The sequence below is a fragment of the Rhipicephalus microplus genome, chromosome X (genome assembly GCF_043290135.1).
Source record: "Rhipicephalus microplus isolate Deutch F79 chromosome X, USDA_Rmic, whole genome shotgun sequence".
NCBI lineage: Eukaryota > Metazoa > Arthropoda > Arachnida > Ixodida > Ixodidae > Rhipicephalus > Rhipicephalus microplus.
In genome coordinates this window covers 8,199,297-8,217,950 of record NC_134710.1, presented here as the reverse complement: position 1 = coordinate 8,217,950, position 18,654 = coordinate 8,199,297, and the positions used below count along the sequence as shown (strand labels likewise).

The window sequence follows — 18,654 nt, the reverse complement described above, 5'->3', positions numbered from 1 at the left end:
AAGTCTCCAAGGAGAACATAAGGCTCCGGAAGTTCATCAATTAAAGAGTGTAAATCACGTTTTTGCAGCTGATAGCTAGGAGGGATGTAAATAGTGCAGATTGTGAGTAGTTTATCAAAAAGAACCGCTCGAACAGCCACTGCCTCAAGGGATGTTTGGAGTTGTAAGTGTGTGCATGCAATTCCTTGATTCACTATGATGGCAACACCTCCGGATGATGTCATGGCATCATCACGGTCCTTTCGAAAAATAACGTATTTGCGAAGAAAATTTGTGTGTTTTGAATTAAGGTGTGTTTCTTGTACACACAGCACTTTTGGTGAGTGTTCGTGTAGGAGTTCTTGGATGTCGTCAAGGTTTCTGAGAAGGCCCCTGACGTTCCATTGTATAATTTGAGTGTTCATGGTGAACGTAAAATAATGCTGTGTGTACGAAAAGCGAGTGGCTGTTTAGACGGGGAGTTTGAGTTCACTTAACAGGGCCGTAACCAGGCCCTGTTATTTGCTTTTTTGTTTTCTTGGCGCGCTCCAAGGAGCCACGCCGCTCTTTCGGCACCAAGGGTGCCGACGTATCCATTGCCTCCTCGGAGGCACTGGATGCCCGCACGTGCGGGCTGTTAGTTTGGATTTTGGGCCTCGCCTGGTGAGGGGAGGCCTTGAGACCCGAAGACTCTGGAGTCTCCGGTCTCTGTTTGGGAGTAGACGGTGTAGCCTGGGCTACAGCCGCCTTGGGGGCAGGTGCCACAGCCGACGGCTCGCTCTGTGCAGGCCGAAGGGGTGGCGAGGGCTGGTGCGGCGTTGCCCCCTGACGCGCCGCATCAGAATATGTTGCGCCGTAAAATGGCGACACTCTTCGTCTTGCTTCTTTGAATGTGATGTTTTCTTTGACTTTAAGAGTGATTATTTCTTTTTCTTTCTTCCAGTTAGGACATGAACGCGAATACGCGGCGTGTTCCCCGTCACAATTCACACAGTGAGGCGTAGTAACACAGTTATCAGATGGGTGGCCGTGGCTACCACATCTTGCACAAGTTTCCTGACCCCGGCAGTTCTGCGAGCCATGACCAAATCGTTGACATTTATAACATCGTCTTGGATTGGGAATGTAGGGACGAACAGAGAGTTTGATGTATCCTGTGTCTATAGATGAAGGCAGTGTGCTAGATGCGAAGGTGAGTATTAAATGTTTGGTAGGTATTTCTTTGTTGTCTCGTCTGATGACGATTCGTTTCACATCTGTGACATTTTGCTCTTTCCACCCTTCAAGCAGTTCCTGTTCAGACATTTCAAGAAGGTCTGCTTCTGAAACAACTCCGCGTGAGGTGTTCATTGATCTATGAGGTGAAATAGATACTGGGATATTACCAAATGCTACGAGACTGCCAAGTTTTTCATAGTGGTGTTTTTCAGGCAGCTCAAGGAGAAGGTCTCCGCTAGCCATTTTTGTAACCTTGTATCCTGGGCCAAAGACCTCTGTCAGGGATTTAGCAACAAGAAATGGAGATATTGCTCTGGCTTGTTTTGTTGGGTTTTCGCTGTGCACAACATGGAATTTGGGAAAGCATTGTCTGGATTGGCTGAAAATTGATATGTCATCAGTGCGTCCCCTCTTAGGCGGGAGACGATCTAGGAGACGGGGAAATGCAGGTGTTCCCATAGTAGTGTACTTTTTGTTCGGCAGCAATGGCGACCACCCACCATGGAGTCCAACCAGGGGACGTTGAAGCACTTAATAGCATAAGGCTGCAGACACCAGCCGTACATTGCCACTATAACCAAATATAACTACTCAAGGTTGAGTAATTACACAAGGTTAACCCTTGCCGCCATGAAAAATCGGAAGTAAATGGAAGAGACAAGAAGACAGGACAGATTTAAAGACGAGAAAAGACTAAGATGTAGGAAGAGAGAGATAGGAAAAGGCGACTGCCGATTTCCCCTGGGTGGGTCAGCCCGGGGGTGCCGTCTACGTGAAGCCGGGGCCAAAGAGGTGTGTTGCCTCTGCCGGGGGGCCTTCAAGGTCCAATCACCCAGCTTTGGCTCAACCCCCAGGATCCCCTTTTCCCCGGACACGGCAAAGCCACGCACGGCTAGGCGTGGGAGGGAGCCGAAACTCCCCCGTTAGCTCGGGTCCGTGGTGTCGCTACATCGTCCTCCCATACATTTAATGGGGTATTTATGCATGTGTAAACCTCTGAGCATAATCAGTGCCATGACGCTGAGTGTGGAACACACTTTTTTTGCCAGCTGGTTTCATGTAGCAAGTGATAAAGCAGCAATAGACGTTCTATCCGCAGTTAATAGCGCGTGATCAGCGGCAAAAAACGCGGCTTTATCAGAGATCAAACAAGGTGACCTATCACCGTCACTTCAAGGCGCACGCCAAAGATCTAACCACCTGTTAGAGTATACGTCGAATGCTCAAGCAGAGAAAAAACGCCCCGCCAGGAAGGAGGAGGGGGGGACCTCTAGAGCATTAACGGAGACTTGATTTTACGAGCGCAGCCGTCAATGGGTGTCTCTCATATACCCTTCTAAGTGCTACATTCTCAACACTAAGGCACAGCGTAAAAGTGTGCCTAGAGCGGCCGTATACTCTTACACCAGCGTTTGGTAGAGTTGCGTGTGATCGCATCCAAAAAAGTTAGCTGCCAGCCTCACATCATATAACATTACAATCTGTTGCTATCGCATTCATGGGTTCACCCTTGCGGTGAAACTGTCCTTGCGGTGAACTTTCTGTCTGGAAAATATTTAGGTCATCGTAGAGTACAGATATTGTGCACGAGTTCTCAATTCCACCATTAGTGTAGGCAGTGGTGTTACCCAAATGTAAAGGCTTTGCGATACAGGCTTTTGTCTTTTCCACCAACAGGCCCACTTGCAAGCTTGCTACGTTATTCACTGCAGTTGCCGCAGCTGTTCTCCTGACTGCGGAACCAAACTTCGTTTTACGCATGCTGGCCTTTGTTGAGCTCGAAGTGCGATGCTCGATCTCATATAATCTAGGGCAAGTTTATCTGGGCAGCATGTTAAGCAGCAAACTTGCAGGCTTGGTAGGCGTAACAAGCGCTACGTAACCGCCGTGAACAGCGGACGCAAATGTGAGGTTTGGTGCCAAATCAAGAAAACAAAAATCATTGCAGTGGTTACATTCTGAACGAGGTGGATCCACAGAAACCGCTTTCCAATTCTGAAAGCAACGACTAGCATCATCAACGAAAACAAAAGCGCCCATGTAAAACACTCGAACAACTTGCTGTCACCAATGCTTACGACATTGCACCTGGGAAATCGAAAGCATGCACATATACGGTTGCATTGAGCAGGGAAATTCAGCGTATAAACGAGGAGCTCCGAGAAGTCAGTCGGCGATTTTGTGCTAGAGCGATTTTAGTGCACGAACATTAAACTTTAAACGTTTGCAAAGTTAATTGAATGAGTATCCGCCTTTTGCATGTCTATGTGGCGCCGTCTCACAGAAACTTCCAGGAACAAACCGTAGGGCATAGCGGCGAGCTTCTGCCAGCACCGCCACTGCTTAGCACAGATCGTGGTGGCGGCACATCTGCTGATTGCCCTGTCTGAGTGTTGTGTCAAGGCATGGATCCACCTGAAAGTATTTACATGACCAGCAGCTTCTTCTCTGTCCAATGAATGGAAGAATAGAGCATCAATGAAACTGCTGCGCAAGAAGCAGTTGACTACCATCACAACGGCAACTGGTTCGCAGTCGGTTCTCCCAGCAAACCACAAAATAACGGAAATTCTACCATGATAAATGCGTGTGCAAGCTCATGTTTAATGAGTATATATTGCTACGTTCCCCTGCGGACCACCGAGTAGCATTTGCCTCCTGTCGATGAAAGGTCAATACTATAGTTCACAGTGCATACATTTGTGGCGAAGACCACAGGCGACATAGTGGCCTACTACTAGCTGGTCGGATGAATATAATAATTTTTGTTTGTTGTGGTATTCATACTAATGTTATGAACCTTTAGACCCCTGCTTTGGCCTGCTGTTGCGCCAATGTTTTACTATGGGAGCGCGGAGCAATGCTTTTACTGAATGACGCACTTCGATGTGCACGGCGTGCGTTAACTCACTTTTAAGGGCCACAGTCTTTACTGGCCTGCAAACTGAAATTGAGGGGACATGATCGTACCACACGCATTGCATCATTTTAGCACAGCAGAACATCTGGCACCGATCGAACGCGGCATGCTGAACCTGTCAAGAGCTATGTACTCTCCAGTGTCGTTTAACCGAAATAGAGGTGCCTGGTTAAGATGGACGGCTCGTAAGCATCGCACTACAGTGTGACAAAAAAAAAAAAAAAAAAAGGCACGGCACGTGGCAGTCACATCAACACAGATTCCTTTTTGCTTTTTTTACCGAACGATGAATGTGCCTCAACAGAAATGAACGACTGAAAGTCTGTGAATGACAAGTGACAAAACTACTCCATTTCACATTCATTATGTTCAAGAGGACAATTCACAGCGACTCTTATCTGATATATAGAAGGCTCGCCAAAATGGACAGCGTAGTTACGCTGAGACCGAAGTAAACCAACGCGCACTTAAACATACTTTGCTGTTGTCGTCATAGCAAAACAAATTCAGAAAACATATCGTACAAAGAAAAGCCGTAGCTTAAGTGTTATCGCTACTGCACTGCTGAGCGACGAAACCAAAACAAATCACACACTTGTTCTATGTCCTCCAAGAAACTTGACATACTCATTTAGTTAGCACACACACCTTTAATGATCTTCTTTTCACACTGTCTTGCAGAATCGAAGGCTGCCACAAACTATTGTCCTCATTTTAGCACCTCACAGCCCTGATGCACACTTAGAGGTGCTGTGTGCATTTCAAGGATAAGAAGCGAAAAAAAAAAAAGAGAGATAGAATGCTGGCACAGCGCATGCCTCCTGAAGTGCATCTATAAGCTGCACTAGTTGCCGGCATCCCACTAACAGAGCCAGATTTATAAATTTATTCGTTGTGCCGCCTGCTCCACTCACACTATCGATGTCACCGCAAAAAAACAGGTGGCATCTGTAACGGCGCTCCACAAATCGTTTACCAAAGCCGCCTGCAGAAAGCCGAGCATGCCCTGCAGAGGCATGCAAAAGGTGGATTCTCACACCAGTCACACGACTCGATTATCGAAGTGGCACAGCTGCCTATTCGTCCCATCTTGAATCTGTGCACTCTCTGCAAAACAGTACGCACATTCGCTTCTCTGGCGACTTATGATAAAGAATGGTAGTCTGACCAGCCCTGCACAGGCCAAATGTTTTCCTTAGCTTACAGGTATTCACAGCCACCGTAGCGTGGTACATGCACGTGTAGACATGTCCACACTAGATAGGGCGCTGCGACTTGAAGCGATTACTTTCATTTTCGAAACATAAATTCGTCTTGTTTGGCGCAGAATGGTATAAATATAGCAGTATTTGTCTTTTATAGCAGTTTGCCACAGCTATAGCATCACTGAAATCCTGTGAGATCACTCAGGAAACGACACGCCCTACGAATCCTGGGCATACCCATTTTTCCTTTAAAGATCCCTCCCTGCCACTTGAAAGACAACTTTGTAAAATAAAAAAATAACCTCTGGTGTGTCCCACCGTCTGTGGAAAGAACATACAAACATACTTGTGAAATTTTAAACATAGGGAGTACATGCTCCAACATCAGCGTCTGCTCGTGTGTCTGCAAGCGTCTCGACAGCGCAGCCATGGCAAGAGGGTGTGCCACATGTGCACACTTTACCAGAACAAAGTCACGAGCTCTAGACTTATTCTGACTCCCAACAAAATGAATAATTAGTGTCTCAGTGACTGAATAATGAGTAATTATTCATTATTTTATTAAAAATATTTACTTTATCCATTACTTTAAATGAGTGCTACTTCTGTAGCGATTAGATATTTTCCTATACATATGTTTCCATGACCTTACCATCTTCCCACTGCATTGCCAACTAAATATTTTTGCTTAATGTGCAGAAAAAAACAACAAATCCAGTAGTGGAAGGGTTAAAAAGAGCCTGAAGTTTTGAATTCTTCCCATACGTAAACACTACAGCACTGCAACAACATGCTTTCTATCAAACACATTAATTCTGACTGCCAATAATAAGCATTACTTTTTGCTATCAAGCAAAACTGCGACTTTGCTCAACAGGCTTATCTAAGAATCACCAAATACGGTAAGCGGGATAACACCATGGAAAGCAATTCCCAGCGCCATGATGATTAAAGCATAACATGCCGTTTGGGAACGCTCGTATACCAAACACTCTAAAAAAAGATTGAGGAAAAAGGGTGTCTTTTTGTCCCACAGCAATAATCATTATCCAACTTGCTTGCGCTTCCTTTCTTGAAAACTCAGCGCTGGCCACTTTCCTATCAAGTTCTTGACCTGAAAGTGCCGAGCGCGCGGCGATAGTGCAAGGAAAGGAACACCAGATAGATGACGATAATTGTTGTGGGGCAAAAAAAAATGCCCTTTCTACTCGATCTTTTCTACGAAAGTAGGAAGACATTCATGCCAGCCTAAGCAAGTAAAAAAAAGTGCATACCTGATGAGGAATTCCTGTACTTGCTTTCATGAACGTACCTAATGTACCCTGAAATATAAATAGGCACAGTCAGTATCTACGTGATCATGGTACTTTACAACCAGGCATCAAATAACTTGCAGGCCATGCAGGCTACTGCGGTGGCCTAAAATTTATTCATACGGGTCACCATCAGGATTGATTGATTGATTGATATGTGAGGTTTAATGTCCCAAAAGAACCATGTGATTATGAGAGATGCCATAGTGGAGGGCGCTAGAAATTTTGACCACAAGGGGTTATTTAAAGTGCACGCAAATCTGAGCACATGGGCCTACAAGATTTTTGCCTCTATTGAAAATGCAGCCGCCGCAGCCGGGATTCGATCCTGTGATCTGCGGGTCAGCAGCCGAGTACCTTAGCCACTAGACCACCGCGACGGGGGGTCACCATCAGGGTTAAAAGCATTATTGAAGGGACACAAACTATACATTAATAATTTCTCAAATTTTTCAGACCTTTGTCTACGAGAAGTGACCATGCCCTTAACATGGCAACATTTTTCACCCTCACTGACGTGTTCAAATACAGCTTCTTTCCTTCAACTATAGAAGCCTAGAATATGCTGCCCGGAAGTGTTCGTTCGCTATCACTTCAAGAATTTTGGGAAGCCTGCTCATGAATGTTGCTTTGTTCCTGTTGTTTTCGTTTTTTTTTCTCACTCCTGCAATAGCCTCATTGAGGCTGCAGTATGTAAAAATAAAAAATAAAGTTTTGCCAAATGCAATATTAGTTAAAGCACTCCTAAATAAGTTGTTCAAAAAGCACAGTGATTGTGAGCACTAGTATGGCAACATTAATCCAAATGTAGGTAAATATGGAAAAACTTGTAAAGAGGAAGAAAATATCACAAACTTAACCGATTTACTTCGTTATGTCTCAATTTGAACGTTCATTGAATTGCAGTCCGTGCAGGATTTTCTTTTATATTAGAAATACTGCACGAACGTTCAACAGGGCAATATAAAAAGACAAGTTTCAATAATGTTTAATGGGACAGCAAAGGCAAATAATATGACTCAGCATGAAAGATCTATGTCTGAAAACATAGATCTAGATAGCAAGCACAAAAAGAAAATGTGGGTGGAGATGCCACCTTGAAATTCCCACACCAAACACCACGTCAGATTTTGGAGGTGTCTACTGGATAAAAATGAAGCCCACTGTCATCTGTGGGTGCCAAGGACCTAGCACCTGAAGTTTCATCGAGGAAATGTAGCAATAATACAAAAAATACATATTGACACTAGATTTCATTGCAAAATTTTAAAATGAAACCTTGATTGTCTCCACTAATAAGGAACTTATGATAGTGAAACATATGGCATTAGAGTTCTCAGAGCGCACTTTGTTAATTTAAACCAAGTCATTGTTCTTTTTTAGTGTCTCTTTAAAGGGAGATGCTACTCAAAAAAAAAAAAAAATTATCTGTAGTCTAGGGCAATGAAAGTATTGCTGTTTACATAGGATTTCATGCTAATTTCAGGTATATAATGCATTTTAGAGTAATTGATTGATTGATTGATTGATTGATTGATTGATTGATTGATTGATATGTGGGGTTTAACATCCCAAAACCACCATATGATTATGAGAGACGCCGTAGTGGAGGGCTCCAGAAATTTTGACCACCTGGGGTTCTTTAACGTGCACCCAAATCACGACAATGTGTAAAATGCTGCTCTTTTTAGACACACTTTTCCTGCCACTTAACTTTTATGGTTATGAGCCATTGATGGCTCATATTGCTCCACACTAACTGAATAATGCAAATAACTAACAAGAAAGTGTGTATAAGACATTTTAACAAACAAGAGAAATTGGAATGTGAGGAGTCTTAAATTTTTCAGCTCATACTAATAGCTTACTTCAACTTCATAATAATTATATGTGGCATTAAACTTTAAAGGAGACAATTGCACTTTTCACATGTTAAGGAATAAGTGAGAAAAATTTCATCCCGATCGAGCATTAAGATGCACAAAAAATATGTCCAAATTCCACAGGTTGCCCAAAATAGCATTTTGAGAAGAACGCATTTTATATATAGAAATGAAAGCTCATCTATGTGACAAAAATATGCTTGTGAAATTGATTTATTCCATCATTACAACTTAGGAATCTGTTATTTTGATGTGGCTTTGCTGAACTCCTCATGCGAAGTGCAATCGTAAGCAGCCAAGTGACAATTTTTAAGAGACTCTTGACAATGAGCTCTTTTTAGTTTTTATTCGCCCTCTTTAAAAGAGGTTTTAATCTACTTCGAGTTTAATTATAATTTTGATTGTGTTTTCATGGAAGCAAAACTAAACTTGTAAAAAGTAAAAGAAAATATGCAATTTCGTAGAAAAAAAATTGTATTTTTTTGAGTAGCATTTCTCCTTAAAATGCCTGTCTTGAAGGGCCATGACACACAATTTTCGACCATAACTCAAGTTGTGTGGATTAATACTAGTGCATTCACAAACTGACAAAATTTCAGCACATTTGGTCAAGCTTTCAGTTCATAATTGAATGTTGTTATAAAGATGCAAGGCACCTAATACTTGCGAGCTGTGACGTCACAAGCTGCTTGCTGCACAACCATGTGCATTCTGGCGAACAACATTGTTTCCTGGTCAGCTACGCTGGAGTCTAGACATTTCCGCTTTCTGCGGCATGGCATTGGAACTGGACCATTTAAAGCAACTGAAGCTTTGCTAGAAAACGACAACTTCACTACGAATGCCACACACCCTTTGACAAAACAACAGTCACCAGCAGTGGGTGGGGTTCATAGAACCGGCGACATCTAGGGCATATTTAGCAGTGAAATATTCTTACACAGTGCACTTTTCATACAGGTATAGGTACAACAGACCCTCCAGTTCTACAAAGACCCTCCAGTTCTATTTTTCACTGATAACCACAAATTATTGGGTGACTGGGTCATGGCCCTTTCAATGAAGTTTTTCCTCCTCTCCATCATTGCGGCTAATAGTGTAATTAACGCGGATGAAGACGAGAAGTGAACACAGCACAATGCTAACTAAATAGTGGATTTTTATCGAAGAAAACAATAACATATATAAATCCCGAAAAGAACCCCTAGTGACTAACCCGGGCTTGGCCATTTATAACCAATAGAACTTATGCGACATTGCTGCCATATGTCGGAGGTTTGGCGAAGCTACCGATTCGTCATCATCTAGGTGGCTAGGATACAAACAGTATTACGGGTGCTGCTTCAACTTCTTGCTTGCATCAGCACTGATAGCAGGTAAACAGTGCATAAAAACGCCAGACAAACGTATAAAGGCCTGTACATGTACCGAGATTTTATAGTTATTCCGTTGACAAGTATTACGTGTACAGAACTGCTTCAATAATAATTGTCAGGGTTTATAACATCGAAAAACCACCATATGATTATGAGAGAAGCCGTAGTGAGAGGCTCCGGAAATTTCAACCACCCAGAGTTCTTCAGCGTGCGCCTATATCTAGGCACACTAGCCTCAGGCATTTTCGCCTCCATTGGAAATGTGACCACAGCGGCTGGGATTCAATCCAACATCCTGTGGGTCAGCAGCAGAGTGCCACTAGACAACCGTGGCGGGTTAACTCTCACTACCGCACCTATTCAAATTGTTCAATTTGAAGGATGAATTTGAAAGTCTAAATTTTCGTGTGTTCGCAGTGTTTGCGGGCGCCTAACACCATAAAATGAACAAGTGCCACAATGTTTTTGTTGTTTTTTACTATACGGAAGTTTACCTATTGCCGCAAAAAGTTTCGGGTTGCTGTATGTGCGTGTCAATCATGGCGTCATTTTCGTGAGTAAAAGTTGCTAAAAGACAGCTTGTTTCTCGCAAACGAAGCGCATCAACAGCAGATTTTGAGGATGGAATCAGCAGCAGTGAGTCTGGAGAAGATGTTGACACATCAATTTTCAGCCCCCATGACGAGGATGCGTCAAGTCAAGACACAACATCCTGCAAGTGAATGTCGGCTGTGAGTGTTGCACACATTTTGTTGTCTAATTAGTAGTTATGGGTGGCAAAGAGTGTACTACTCACAGCAACTTCACTAATTTTGAGGGTGTCAACGTTCTATGGACAATGATTCCTGGCCGGCATCTGTCAAGCGTGTGCAGCGTCTTCCGAAACAAAACCCGGAGGCCGAAGCCGGAGGCACGCTCCAGAGAAAAGCAACGCACTGTTTGGGCCATCGATATCTTCCAGCAGTATCTCACTGCACAGCTGACCAGCATCACCTATGACTACACAAACAAATGTGTCGATGCATATTTTAGAGAGGCAGACATACGCAAATAGGGGCGGTTCGTAGAGGAAATTCACTCTCGATGAAGTGCACTGCAATCATTTACATAGAAAGTGTTGAGTTATCTTGCCTTCATCTCCACTGGAATAACTCAAGAGTCATTTGCAGGCCTCATTTATCCAAATATGCCTAGAAGCCGTATTTTTCATTCATTGCCTTTATTAGTGCCACGGGCTATGAGCAGACAGGCCTCATCTGCAATGGCAAGCTGCACAGGATAACCCATCTATCGCAGCACTTACACTAACTTTCTTTTTTTGTGGAAACAACAGTTTTGGGCAATAATTTTTTAAACTTGTACAATCTTTTTGCAACATGAAAACTATAAATTATATTTAATTATTTTCAACCTCGCTATTTATTAAGTTGTTCTCCTTTTTAAAGCGTTAGTTGTATATTTGCTGCATAAATTTTTTGTTAAAACATATTTATTTAATGTATGTAATAAATATATGTGCGACAATTATGTTATTGGACAGATTATTCTATTAGCTACAGTTTGGTATCAAAGAATGTAAATAAGGCATTATTATCTAGCCACAAAAAAAAAATTGTTTGTTACACTTAGTAAGAACGGCCTCTTTTCCTGCGTTAGCGAAAGAGTTAAAGAACTGCCTCACAATGAGACGAAGGTACAAGTTTTTCACCGAGGCACGAGTGTCACAGAACGAGCGCTAAAAAAAAAGGGCGCGACGCCAAATTCTTGCGATAACGCGCGAAAGAGACGCCGCGAGGTCAAAAGAAAAAAAAAGGAAAGAAAAAGAAAACAACGGCCAAGGCTCCCCGGGCGCGCGCTCTCCCCGCAGAAGCGTGGCTTCATCGACGAACCTCCTCACCCCACATCGGCGGCCGAGATAGCCCGCGATGTTTCTAGAACGAAGGAGGCGTGGCCACGCCGAGTTGACTCATCCGACGCGGAGGGCAGTCGAACCGTCTCGCGCCTCTCCCCAGCCTTCGCTGCGCATCGCGCCGACGAAATGAGGAGAACTTTCTGGAAGGTGGCGCGGAAGGTATTTAATCGAGCAGCCGAGACGAGAAAGCAGGAGAAGACGGAAGTTGCGCCAGAGTGCGAAGGGATCCCGCCGTGTAGTCGGCGAAGGTTTGTCCGTAGGGACGAAGCAGAAGATGAAAAGGATTTCCACCTGAGGGGTGAAGGCTCGGGCTACAGGAAAGAGCGTGTGTTTACCGCTATCGAGCGAAGACCCGTGGCAACAGCTGCGGGTGTGAAGCCGACGTGTTCCGGCGAAGAAGTTGAAGTTTGAAGAGTGGTCAAGTGAAGACGGGAGGTTTCCTGGAAGAGAAACTTCGAGGGCTGCGGAACGACAACAACGCTGGACTTTGAGTGAGTGATTCTCGGAAGAGTATCATCTCGACTTTGGTTCCAAGAACTTTGGACTGAATAGGTTTTCTATCTCTTTAGTCTTTAAGTGTCTTGGTTGTTTAATGCATGCGACTGCATTGTAGTGCGTATTGTTGTCCGTGTCCGTTGTTTCAAGTGTGGCTGATTGTATTGTGTAGTACGTTGATTGATTGGTTTGATTGGTGACATACTGTATGCAACTATTGTGGAGTGTGCATTTTTGTGTATTGTTTTCGATCTGCCATTATTGAGAATATAATTTGTTTGTTTATCAACTCTCGGCTCTGACTGGTTCTTTGGGCCACAGCCGGCGTCCGCTGGCGCGCCAAAAAGGACCACTTCTAAATTGTCCACGCTTTCGTGGTGCGGTTCGGGGGGCCGATACTTCGGCCCTTGGAATTAGCCCGGCGATCGCCTCCCTAATTAACGGGACCGGTGTGACAATTAATCTGGCGTCCGCGACAGGACCTTTTGGTGCACAGTGTGTCCAAAGTAGTGAGAAAGAGCCTCGAGTTGTCGATAGTGCTATCGGAACAATTTTGTGTGTTGTTCAGTGTTCTCGTTAACGAGTGCAGGGGAGTGTTCCGATAGACGGATCTAGGCAGATACTTTTTGCACGCGGCAAGGTTTTATTTGCGAGACACAATGGATCTCGAAAAGTTAGTTGCTCTTGGCAAGATGGGTCTTTCTGGCGCCGAACTACGGAAGTGGGTAAGCCAGAAGGAGAAAGAGGCAGCGGAGAGAGCCAAGGAAGAAAAGGCCGCTGAGTTAGAACGAGAGAGGTTGGCAGCTGAGAGGGCCAAGGAAGAAAAAGCAGCTGAGTTGGAGAGAGAGGTTGGCAGCTGAGAGAGCCAAGGAAGAAAAAGCAGCTGAGTTGGAGAGAGAGAGGTTGGCAGCTGCGAGGGAGAAGGAAGAAAGAGAGCAACAATTGAAGTTGGAATTGGAGAGAGAAAAGTTGGCAGCTGAAAGGGCGAGAGAAGAAAGAGAGGCAAAGGAGCGACAGCTGAAAGAAGAAAGAGAGCTGCAATTGAAGCTGGAGCTGGAGAAAGAAAGACTGGCAGCTGAGAGGGCGAAAGAAGAAAGAGAGGAAAGGGAACGGCAGCGTCAGCACGAGATGGAACTCGAGCGGCTCCGTTTGCAACAGCGAAGCGAAACTCCCGTCCAAGCTAGAGTTGAAAGCAGCGAACGGGAAGATCACGGCTTCCGCTTGAACCCAAGCAAGCTGCTTGTAGCGTTTGATGAAAGGAAGGACGACCTTGACGCGTACCTTCACCGATTTGAGACGATTGCGAAGAGCCAGAATTGGCCGGAACATCAATGGGCAACTGCTTTGAGTACTTGCTTGAGTGGTGAAGCGCTCAGTGTGTACGGCAGGCTGACGCCGACCGATGCAGCCAACTACGCAAGGGTGAAAGCTGCTTTGTTGAAGCGATTTAGATTCACTGTGGAAGGATTCCGGGACAGATTTCGGACAGGAAAGCCAGCTGACGGTGAGACAGCTACGCAGTATGCCGCCCGACTTTGCCATTATTTCGACAGATGGATTGAACTTTCAGGGACAGCACAGGGGTACGATGAGCTTAGAGAGCTCCTAATTAGAGAACAATTTCTTACTAGTTGCCACCCAAGCCTGTCACTGTACTTAAAAGAGAGGAAGGCTGACTCACTTGAAGACATGCTTGAATTGGCTGATCAATTCTTGGAAGCGCAAGGTGGCACTAATTTGGCCAAGGTCAAGAAAGATTGTCCCGATGAGTCGAAGAAATTGGCTCCCGAAGAAAAGAAGCGTGCACCAGAGAGCATTCCGCTATGTTTTCTGTGCAACCGAGTGGGTCATCGCGCGAAAAACTGTCGAACGATCTTTACGAGCCCTACGGTTGTAAAATGTTTCAAGTGTGGTCAGACTGGGCACAAAGCAGATGCATGTCGGAACGGAGTGAGTCAAACTCACCAGGTATCCTGTGTGCAAGCAGCACCGAAATCTGATAATAATGCCGTCACTGATGGATTCGTAGAGTTGAAGAATGGGGAGAAAATTCCTATTGTGGGTGCTGTAATGTCAAAACAGCCAACCGGTGTTACGAAAGGAATGCCAACGCTGCCTGGAAAAGTTGCGGGCAAAAAGATTACGGTGTTAAGAGATACCGGCAGTTCCACTGTTATCGTGCGGAGAAATTTGGTACGGGAAAGTGAGTTGACAGGCAGAACGAAACCGGTTTGCCTAATTGACCGTACAGTTCGGCTGCTTCCCGAAGCAGAAATTGAGATTGAAACCCCGTACTTCAGCGGGAAGGTTACTGCTTTATGCATGACGACCCCCCTGTATGACCTTGTCATCGGAAACATCGACGGGGCGCGAGGGCCAAGTGATCCAGAATGTTTGGGAGAAGACCCGAAGATAGAGCCCTCGCCAACACAGCGGCCGCGAGATACAGTGGAGGAGCATCCCGTGACGGATCTCACTAGAGCCCAAGGTGAAGCTGCGGCGCAAGAGACAGCGAAGGAGAAGACGATCGTGTCGAATCAGTTCACGGGCCGAGCAACCGGACTTACGTCGGCACAACCTCAACCGACCGACAGTGTAAAGGAGACGGAGTTGGCCAGCCGGGCAAAATGTACAGGCATGATCAAGCGGGTAAATAAACAGACAGGACCCGTCGAATGTAATGACGCGTTAACGGTGTCGGAAGAGACAGCGATGGCTGAGACGACGCCTCAGATATCGTCGTTGGAAAGGGCTCGCCGAACGTGGAAACACAAGAAGAGATCGAGCGAGCACCGCAAGAAAGGGCGCAAGCGCCGCTCAAAGTACCCAGGATAAGTGCTGAGGTCAAAGCAGAATGTGTTTGGCAGTGTTGAGTGCCATATGTTGTGTTAATGTTGTGGTATCCTGTGTCACAAGTGTCGAAGTGTTGTGCTGTGATGTGATGTATAGTATTGTACCATTGTTGTAGTGAGAGAACTTTGTCCATTTGTATATTGGGAATTTGTGGTGGAGTGTTGTACTCATATGCCTGTGGTTATATTTAATGTGCTGTGTAATTGAATTACAATGTACAATTGTATTTAGTGATCTATTGTGAAGGTGAAGTGTCATGAGCGACAGATGGTGTTACAGTCTGTAAGAGTGTGTGGTGACTGTTCGCGCTCGTTTGTGTGGTTTTGAATATTATGAGATAATATTCTTAAAGTGGGGGGCAGTGTCACAGAACGAGCGCTAAAAAAAAGGGCGCGACGCCAAATTCTTGCGATAACGCGCGAAAGAGACGCCGCGAGGTCAAAAGAAAAAAAAAAGGAAAGAAAAAGAAAACAACGGCCAAGGCTCCCCGGGCGCGCGCTCTCCCCGTAGAAGCGTGGCTTCATCGACGAACCTCCTCACCCCACATCGGCGGCCGAGATAGCCCGCGATGTTTCTAGAACGAAGGAGGCGTGGCCACGCCGAGTTGATTCATTCGACGCGGAGGGCAGTCGAACCGTCTCGCGCCTCTCCCCAGCCTTCGCTGCGCATCGCGCCGACGAAATGAGGAGAACTTTCTGGAAGGTGGCGCGGAAGGTATTTAATCGAGCAGCCGAGACGAGAAAGCAGGAGAAGACGGAAGTTGCGCCAGAGTGCGAAGGGATCCCGCCGTGTAGTCGGCGAAGGTTTGTCCGTAGGGACGAAGCAGAAGATGAAAAGGATTTCCACCTGAGGGGTGAAGGCTCGGGCTACAGGAAAGAGCGTGTGTTTACCGCTATCGAGCGAAGACCCGTGGCAACAGCTGCGGGTGTGAAGCCGACGTGTTCCGGCGAAGAAGTTGAAGTTTGAAGAGTGGTCAAGTGAAGACGGGAGGTTTCCTGGAAGAGAAACTTCGAGGGCTGCGGAACGACAACAACGCTGGACTTTGAGTGAGTGATTCTCGGAAGAGTATCATCTCGACTTTGGTTCCAAGAACTTTGGACTGAATAGGTTTTCTATCTCTTTAGTCTTTAAGTGTCTTGGTTGTTTAATGCATGCGACTGCATTGTAGTGCGTATTGTTGTCCGTGTCCGTTGTTTCAAGTGTGGCTGATTGTATTGTGTAGTACGTTGATTGATTGGTTTGATTGGTGACATATTGTATGCAACTATTGTGGAGTGTGCATTTTTGTGTATTGTTTTCGATCTGCCATTATTGAGAATATAATTTGTTTGTTTATCAACTCTCGGCTCTGACTGGTTCTTTGGGCCACAGCCGGCGTCCGCTGGCGCGCCAAAAAGGACCACTTCTAAATTGTCCACGCTTTCGTGGTGCGGTTCGGGGGGCCGATACTTCGGCCCTTGGAATTAGCCCGGCGATCGCCTCCCTAATTAACGGGACCGGTGTGACAACGAGGCTGCCATTGTTGAGAAAGGAGCTTTGAGCTTGGTTACAAATTTTGTCTGCTTGCTTTCAGTGCAGTGAATAAAATGTTGTTAGCTATCTCAATATATAGTTTGTAGTGTATGGTGATTGGGAGGAGGTTTTAGTTGCGACACGACTAACGAATGCTCCTGAACCATTTGCAAGTGCATTTTATAAGGGACAGCCTACGTCGACCTGATGCATTCTGCATCTAATATTTGAAGGAAACGTTCTCTTTTTTATATCTGAAAAAAATATATATACTTCGCTACTGTAGCGACATATGCTATGTATAGAATTACTGCATGATTAAAATGCAAAAAATGTTTGCATCTCGCGCACGTGAAAGGTGAACATGAATGTTAGTCGCTCCAAATAAGCGCTAATTGGGTAGTACAGTAATACCTCGTTAACTCAAACTTGTATATCTTAAAAAGTCGGTCAAGTAGAAATTTTCCACAGCAGTGAACAGTTTCCTATACGTGCCATGTATATTTTTCCCTTTATTTCGAAGTACTTTTGAGTTGAATTGCGGATAACTCGAAATCTCGACTCGGAGTCAAACGAAAATTTCGCCGTCGGACCATTTCATATGATTCGCGCCTTGCCGCCACACCTGAACTCTGTCAATATTTTTTTTTTTCTTATTTAGCCGTGCCTGCCCCTATGACGATGCTTTGCACAAACGTAAAGTGCGCAAAGTCTCAGCCCAGCAACATATCAACTTTGTCAAACAATCCTGTGGCACGTCATGCAACACATGCGCTGAGCAGGGAGGCCCTATGCGCTTGGCGTAGTTTGTCTCGTTCGCTGTGGGCAGTGTACATGACTTTCCTCGAGCCTGGTGTAATTTCCATTCATCTGTGCAAACCACGTGGCACGGATTTTTCGCTGGCTGCGAGAGCAGCGCTCCTGATTTTCCCTGAGGTGTGATTTCTGTTCATCTGCGCAAACAGAGCGGTACGAATTTTTCGCCGACTGTACGGAGCGGGGTTAGCCCCGCCAATAACGCCGGACATTCTCAATAACGTTTTTACTCACTCACTCACTGTGTGGAGCGGCAACTTAGTGCGAGTGCCAAAAGCATGGCGTCAAAGCAGTGCATGTTGCGAACGCTAAAAAAAAGATTGCCCTAAAAAGTGGAGAAAGGAGGCCGAACGAAATAGAGCATTGTGCGAGAATTCGGCATCCTTTTGCCTACTCTTTCAATGGGGCTGAAGAACAAGCAGGTGCTGGATGGATTTTAGCAGACCTTCTCCACAGTCAGCAGAAGCGGGTTCGCCGGTCGAAGTTCCAAACATTGAAGCGACGTTAATGGTATGGCTGTGAAATGCGAGAGCGGCCAACCTTCCTGTCACCAAAGCAATAACGATGGACAAGGCAGACGCTCTGGCCTTTTAAATTTAACCGGCAAAACCCAGTCGGTTAAGTCTCTTGTATTTCTTTCTCTTTTAAACCTGCCCGAAAAGTAAGATTAGAAACTGCCGCTGAAGAGCCAGTAAGTATCAGGGATTGTACTGAAAAGCGCTCATTTTTCCTGGCGATTAGCGCAACTTTGCTTATCTCAAAAATCTGTTTGTCCCAAAATTGTCCCTGGCTTTTATTACTTCAAGTTAACGAGGTATTACTGTACTTTATTGAAGGTCATTCTGACATGTGATCGTAATTCACACAATGCACCAAGAGTATTACGCGTTGACATATTCACTTCTGGGACTTCTGGGGCCTACTGGCACCTTAAAATTTTAACCCATAGCAGCACGGCAGTTTTGCGTTACCGAATCAACGGCAGTAAAGCCCCCTCAGGGTGTAACCAACGACAGTGCACCGACAGTCGGACGTAATGCATTTGCTGGAACACCATTCTTTTTTTTTCCAGTTTTATAGTAAAGCACCACACACTTGAAGCATTTGTTAACACTGCACAGTATGCAGACATAGGTAGAGGGATCTTTGCGAAACGGAATCAGCTTTTGGGA

At 45.2% G+C, this 18,654-nt stretch overlaps 1 protein-coding gene across 3 annotated transcripts in view; it reads right to left on the bottom strand.

Annotated features, from left to right (window-relative positions):
• LOC119175641 (WW domain-containing adapter protein with coiled-coil) overlaps positions 1-18,654 on the bottom strand; it is a 239,138-nt gene that overhangs the window by 186,051 nt on the left and 34,433 nt on the right. For all 3 annotated transcript variants that reach the window (XM_037426555.2, XM_037426557.2, XM_037426556.2), the window contains exon 4: positions 6,597-6,644. In XM_037426555.2, coding sequence (XP_037282452.1) covers positions 6,597-6,644 — 48 coding nt within the window. The remainder of the gene's footprint in view (positions 1-6,596; positions 6,645-18,654) is intronic.